The 7,500-nt window shown below is 37.1% G+C and overlaps 1 protein-coding gene across 2 annotated transcripts in view; it reads right to left on the reverse strand.

Moving 5' to 3' along the window:
- Window positions 1-7,500, reverse strand: part of LOC137967447 (D-ribitol-5-phosphate cytidylyltransferase-like) — a 33,945-nt gene that overhangs the window by 25,821 nt on the left and 624 nt on the right. For both annotated transcript variants that reach the window (XM_068813968.1, XM_068813969.1), the window contains exons 2-6: window positions 7,391-7,446; window positions 6,046-6,109; window positions 5,001-5,056; window positions 4,827-4,890; window positions 4,483-4,563 (exon numbers count right to left, since the gene is read on the reverse strand). In XM_068813968.1, the coding sequence (XP_068670069.1) occupies window positions 4,483-4,563; window positions 4,827-4,890; window positions 5,001-5,056; window positions 6,046-6,109; window positions 7,391-7,446 (321 nt within the window). The remainder of the gene's footprint in view (window positions 1-4,482; window positions 4,564-4,826; window positions 4,891-5,000; window positions 5,057-6,045; window positions 6,110-7,390; window positions 7,447-7,500) is intronic.

A 7,500-nucleotide genomic window follows, 5' to 3' on the forward strand; every position in this document is an offset into this window, starting at 1 on the left:
ATGCAATCAGAGTTAAAAACCAGTTAGCTTCGAAGAAAACCCCAAAAAGTCGAAAACAACCAGGTGATCTGGTGACGTAATTTCGAGGACTGGGAAGAAACATTTTAACGCCGTATCCCACAACCGCGCGCGACCGTAGGTGTTGTTTTCCAAACTCCCTACAGTATTGCCATCGCCAAAACTCTACAGACCATTACGTGTCTACCACATTTCCTGTTACTGAATGAACAATCATATAGTCCCGACAAGATCTAACCTCGCTTCTGCCATGTTGAATTCGAAAATAAGGCCGCGCGCGGTTGTGGAATACGGCGTTAAAATTTTTCTCCCCAGTCCTCCGAATTACGTCACCAAATCACCTGGACGAAAGAAGCCACAAAAGAGAGCAAGCATGACGTGACAGATGGACACGAAAACGAGGCCCACAGCCCCTGCAAAAACCTAGAGGGGCGGCCAATTTGCAGTCCACAAAAAATGTCGATTTTTCGCGCCTGCGAAGCCTGCGAAACCAAATTGTTATTATTATTATTATTATTATTATTATTATCTTGTTTTCGCACATTGGACTTCCAATGGAACTTCCGTACTCCAGGAAGCTTGGTGACAACAAGTCTCCTCAAACTTCTAGGACCTTCCTAAGAATCCTTGCCGTGTTCAGAATAACACTTTTCTGAAGCTCGTCTATCTTGGTCTCTATACCAATATTCTCTAGTCTCTTCTTTAGTTCTTTTGGAACTGTTCCAAATGTTCCGATTACAATAGGAATTACCATTGTTTTCATTTTCCATAACTTCTTCAATTCTCTTGCTAGATCCTGGTATTTCACTACCTTCTCGACTTCTTTCTCCTCAATACGGCTATCATATGGTATTGCAAAATCTATTATTTTGCAACATTTATTTCTCTTTTCAACAACAATCATGTCCGGTCTTCTTGCCTCTATCACGTGATCAGTCTGTATCGTAAAATCCCATAATATTTTACATCTCTCATTCTCTAGTACTGGCTCAGGTACATGTTCATACCACTTTTCATTGACAATGAAACCTTCCTCTTTACAAACTTCCCAATGGATCTTCTTACCCACCCAGTCATGTCTCCTTTTATATTCCTTTTGTGCTAGTTTAGGGCATTCACTCACAATATGATTTATGCTTTCATCCACCTTTCTACACATTCGACATTTACTGTCCTCTTGATTTTGATATATTCTAGCTTTCATCAGATTCGTTGAAAGCGCCTGTTCTTGTGCTGCCATAATAAGACTCTCAGTCTCCCTTTTTAGACTTCCTTTCTTTAACCAAAACCAGGATTCATTCCCTAATATTTCTTCCGTCTGTGGTACAAATTGTCCGTGCATAACCTTTTCCCTCCACTGTTCCTTTCTTTCATTTTTCTTACGTATCTTATACTCCACCTCTGTTTCATTATTATGACCACCGCTGATCGTCCTAGCGGCCTTTATCAGTCTTTCATCACTATCATTGATATATCTCTCCAACCCCAAGGTAGCAGATTCTACACAGTCTTCAACACTAATCAGACCTCGTCCACCTTCTTCTCTTGGTATGTAGATACGATCGACATTACTCTTTGGATGGAGACCATTATGCATGGTAAGTAATTTTCTGGTCTTTCTATCTAGATCTTGTAACTCTGACTTTCTCCAGTCCAGGAATGCAGCAGAATATCTCAGGAGAGGAATAGCCCAAGTGTTAATAGCTTTGACAAGGTTACCCCCATTAAGTTTCGTTTCTAAAATCTTCCGTACCCTCCTTTTATATTCTTTGGTTACTGTTTCTTTCATCTCCTCATGCTTAATCCTGTCAGCTTCTAATATGCCCAAATACTTGTAACTATCACCGTCTTTCAGTCCTTGTATGGTTTTGTAGTCCGGTAATTTTATACCTTCTGATTTAACAACTTTTCCTCTCTTCATTACTAATACAGCACACTTTTCTATTCCAAATTCCATCCCTATATCTTCGCTGAACACCCGCACCGTTTGGATTAGGGAGTCCACCCCTTTTTCATTCATGGCGTAGAGCTTTAAATCGTCCATAAAAAGGAGATGGTTGATTCTCTCTCCATCATCGGAAAATTTGTATGTTGGCTCGGCTTTTCTTAAGATGTGATTCAACGGTATTAGTGCTATCACGAATAATAATGGTGACAGGGAATCCCCTCTATTGATTATTATTATTATTATTATTATTATTATTATTATTATTATTATTATTATTATTATTATTATTATTATTATTATTATTATTATCGTTTATCTGGATCACCTTTTCACCTTTCCTTCAAACCTTCGGAGTAAACAAGTCCCAAAGGAGGCTCGTTTCCCTTTGTTTGATTTTTTGATAACGCGAGAGTGTTAAGAACATGAACTAAACTGTCGGTTCAACGTAACGATCGGTAAGAGGTTGTGAATATAAAAGAGACATTACCGGTAGATTAAAAATTCTCAATAAATAGGTAAAAAAAAGTTTGCTTTTTATCTCGTACAGAAATACAATTTTTCAGTTACGTAGAGTGGAGAGTCTAGTCCCTATATTACTTGACCCTCATAAGCACGCTCACCCCGAAGTTGCACTTTTCTCTACTAAAGCCATTCATATTTGCGGCGACAGCAATTGGTCAACCGTCAAAGGTGAAATTCCTGAAAGTCCCAGGAAATCCATCTACATGCGTTCGCACGGCAAGTCACGGAAATGGTCCATAAAGGAAAAAAGGAAAATGTCTGACAAGGGTGGAAATTACTCTGTGGTAGTTGTGGCTTTCTACATGAACGATAAAACTGAAAGACTGAGTGGAAATCAGTCAGTCACATAGATTGATGCGACCATCCAGTCCGCTACATTGACAGCAGTGAAAAGCAAAACCGTGGATAAAAATGTGGATAAGGTCCTGAAGTCCATTTGCATGATATTAGCTCTTGCTTGTCTCGCGGTTCGGGGCGTTGTGCCAACCCACAAAGTGGTCGTTGATACGTCTTTAATTTCGCATGTTATTTTGAGTATTCTACAGTTACTTCAAAGATGCAGTAATGCTAATACATGTAACGTTTACAACTTGATGAGATGTTGTAGGGCAATGGAATTAAGAATAATTATTTCGTACACAGCGGTCAACTTGTGTTGCGCGCGCTTGTCTAGCTTTATTTGCTGAGTACATGTTTGAGCAAACACGGATTATGTGTCACGTACGCTAATCAGGAAACATTACGCTGGTCTGTATATCGGGCGAACGGGTTTTCTTTTAGAGCGAATAGGCTATCGGGCGAAACGACCAGCTCCCCCTGCTCTTAGGAACTACACGATTTTTTTTCTGTTACAAGCTTACGGGACAAACGCTCTAGCTGTAATCAGTTCCATGATGGATTTATCTCGAAAAGGAGTACATTTGTCTATTTTTTCCATGCCTTCTGAAGATATAGGTACTGCAGTTTTTCTTCCTGCGCAAGTTAAGTTAGTGTATTGCGAGGTCGCGGGTTCAAACCCCGTTGAAGTCCTGAATTCTTCAGGCTTCTCTACGCAATTGCTAAAATTGCGTTCATATTTGCGAGGATCATAGCTTACTTGATTTCATATCCGCAGTTCAATGTATGATTCATTTCATATATCCTTACGTTGATTGATTCATTCATCACAGGAACATTTGAACCCACAAATTACCAGCTCCCAACATCAGCGGCTTCATAGCTCAGTTGGTTAGAGCGTCCAACCGTCATCGCGAGGTCATGGGTTCCAACCCCGTTGTCAAGTCCTGAATTTTCAGGCTTTTCTAAGCAATAAACCCTTCTCCAAAATAGCGGCAACGGATTTGAATGATTTAAAATTGAGCTGAATGAAAAACTGAACCAGAAACAGAGAGAGCACCTTTACTTTAGTAACCCTGCAAAGTTTCAGCGTATTAGGTGTTATATCAGCTGTTGAAATTTGACAAATTTACAAAAGTTTGTATGACTGCATGGGGGTACACGCCATACCCCCAATCATACAAAGGTCTATAGGTAAATTTTTCAACTTACATTTTCTCAGCTGATATTCCACCTCATATGCCGAAACTTTGCACGGTTACTAAAAGTAAAGGTGCTCTGTCTATTTCTGGTATTAGCTTTTAATTTTAACCACAGTTAGTAGAATTTTGAATTTTCGGCCGCCATTTCGGAGAAGGGTCTATTGCTAAAATTGCGTTCCTAACTGCGAGGATCATCGCTGACTTGATTATATTGAAAATGCAGTGTTTGTTTCCTAAATTCCGTTGAAGTATCCGTCCTCTGTAATCTTGTTGCGCTCTTGCGGCACAAAAGCGATATCTCATTGCAATGAAATTACAGTGGAGTTTTCAGAGCTTAAAATGGCCTGAATACGCTCTGATCGTAGAGTATATCAAAAAATATTTTGGAGGAAATAAGGAACACACATTTACCTTACAGGACAAACTAATCACTCACTGACAGATTAGATACACTACCCCATGCTTGCTAGCTGCTATTGTCACTCTATGTAATGTTTTCTGATCAACAAATGGTCTGACTGCATCATGGAGTATAACCTGAAACAAACGTTTAACAGGTAAAACTACTACTAGCGACAAAACATCTTTTGCCTCAAAGTTCCAGACTCCCATAGTTACCGTGGGTTTACTATTAAACTTCAAAAAAGTCAATTTTAACCTGATGACATAATGCAGGTAGAGAAATTCTCTGATTGCTATTTATCATCTACTGTCGAGAGGAAAAGAAGCAGAAACTAAGGGTGACAAAGCAGGCTTGAGAAGTGGGCCTCCAGTTAAATTGTGAATGATTATATACTTACAACTTTAGGTGAAGGTCTGCCATCTACAGTGATTGCTTGGATACCATTCCATATTGACCTGTGCCTAAACAAACAAAGAATACAGCATGAATTATATTGCAGGATAATTACAAGCATAAACACTTACCTATACTTTACCAAGATTAGTACAATATACATCTTATTGGTATTTACCTTGTAGATCCTCCGTGTGCTAATCTGACTTTATAGTGTGAAAATTCCTCAAGGATCTTAAGAACAATAATAATTTACAATTATTACAAAAGAAAACTTTGAGAAATACAATGTACTACCACAAAAGATGAAGCTTTAACTCTCAATCACAATCAATTTTTTCAATTTTTTCAATTTTAGGTATAGAACGTTTTTGAAATAGTATTTAAAAAATGTAAAGTGTTCGTACAAAAATCGCTCTCAGAGGAAAAATATTTTGAAATAAAAATTCGTAGACATACGGTGGTTTGTAAGGGCCATCAATAGTTCAGAAAAAAAAATTCATAATGACACTTAGTAACTGTCAATTGACACTTATAACTGACAATTGACACTTATAAGTACCAATTGACAAGTGTCAATTGCCAGTTATAAGTGTCAATTGCTACTTATAAGTGTCATTTGCCAGTTATAAGTGTCAATTGTCGGTTATAAGTGACAATTGCCAGTTATAAGTGTCAATTGCTACATATAAGTGTCATTTGCTACTTATAAGTGTCAAATGCCAGTTATAAGTGTCAATTGCCAGTTACTATCGTTGACAGTTGGAAGTGTAAATGCCAGTTATAAGTGTCAATTGACAGTTACTAAGTGTCATTATGAATTTTTTTTTCTGAACTATTGATGGCCCTTACAAGCCACCGTACAGACACATTTTTGTTATTTATAATTCCCTGTGAGTTTTAGCTCTTTAAAGTGTCTGCTTCGAGTGAAAAAATTGATTTGAGAAAACAGCGCTAAAACTGTCAATCAGACGGGTAATTTTTACTTCAGGCCAAAATGTAAAACCGTCATTTCTCCGCCAATATTTCATCTTTTTGAATAATTTCTTTTTTACGTTAGAGATCCCATTTCGATCATTACTTTAACGGAAAGATCCAAATTTGAAGAAAATTGCCGATCTGAAGGTATTTAAGGTAATATATCATAATTTGATCAGATTACTGGAAAAAAACAAGTCATATGTATTATTGCCATGTAATGATTCAAAAGTATACAAGTGTACCTGTTGTCCTTCCTTCATGTAGTTTTCACCAATAGGGACTATAATCTCTTTGATCCAAGACACACTATAAAATGCAACAGTAAATAGCTTTAGCTTCTCAGCTTTCGCAGAGTCTGCTTAACTAATGAACCACCGTTACATATTAGTGGACAGCCATGAGTAACAGTAAAGTACTCTAATGGACAAACAAATCTCTATCAATTTTAATTTTTTATCATTATTATTTCCAATAAAGTGCTTAATTTTAAAGCCCCCTTTCTGGAACCCAAACCCACTCACATACAATGTAGATCATCACAATGGGAATGCATTACTCTTTTCAAACCATTCCATGACTTTTTGCTTTGTTGCATTCTTTAATAGACATTGTTTATGTTAATACTTCGTATAAAGCCACATGTACATCATCATGATATCAACACTTACTGTATTATGAGGTTGTGGTGGATGGCCCAAGCAATTCATGATTCAATACAACTCACTTCTAACCCTAAGCTAACCTGTCTCATTTTTTTGGCAAAATTACTGTACGTGTACAATGTCATTTACCTTCCTTGGGTTGTCAAAAAATTTGACTAAAATAATTTACAGTGCAATTATTTGGATATAAATAATATGTTACAGTGTACAAAAACCAAGAGCTATGTTAGACCATCATCACCAATGCTACCTACAGGTTGATACTGCACTGTTTTCATAAATTCCTAATAATAATAACAATAATAATAATAATAATAATAATAATAATAATAATAATAATAATGACTTTAGTTAAAGAGAGAAGAATGTAATGGTTTTACTTCTGATGATCCTGTGGCCGTCAAATCAAACTCAAATGAAATCAAACATTGGTTTTTGAACAGTGGGGAAGACCAACATACCCAGAGAAAAACCTCTCGGAGCAGAGTAGAGAACCAATCAACTCAACCCACATGTGACATCAAGTCTGGGAGTCGAATTCGGGCCACATTGGTGGGAATCAAGTGATCTTACCACTATGCCATTTCTACTCAAAATGCGTTCTTGTAAGTAAGTTAAATGTCAACCCAAGGCATGTTTTGCAACTTTCTACCGATAAAACCTTTTTTTTTTTTGCTTTTACAACACTTGAGGCTACTTAAGCTGTTTAAAACTGCATGTTAATGATAAACCGGACTGAATGTATGGGTTTATTTAGACCGAACTCACGCTAAAAGCTGCTAGGTTATGTGTGATGAATCCCGGCCAAACTTCCATGGTATTTTTTTCCCTGTTTTTCAACCAAAAAACCTCCTCCAATCAAGTCTCCCAAAACTTGCAATATATTTTGAACCTAAATAATTCCCTTCAGTGCATAAGTTATTACCTTTCAAATACTGCCAGTGTATAACTGATTAAAGGTCTTCCCATGATTTGATAAAACTGCAGGATAAAATACAACAATGAAAAAAGAAACATGTACAAATTCAAACCAAA

Source organism: Montipora foliosa, chromosome 8, assembly GCF_036669935.1.
Source record: "Montipora foliosa isolate CH-2021 chromosome 8, ASM3666993v2, whole genome shotgun sequence".
NCBI classification, from domain to species: Eukaryota; Metazoa; Cnidaria; class Anthozoa; order Scleractinia; family Acroporidae; genus Montipora; species Montipora foliosa.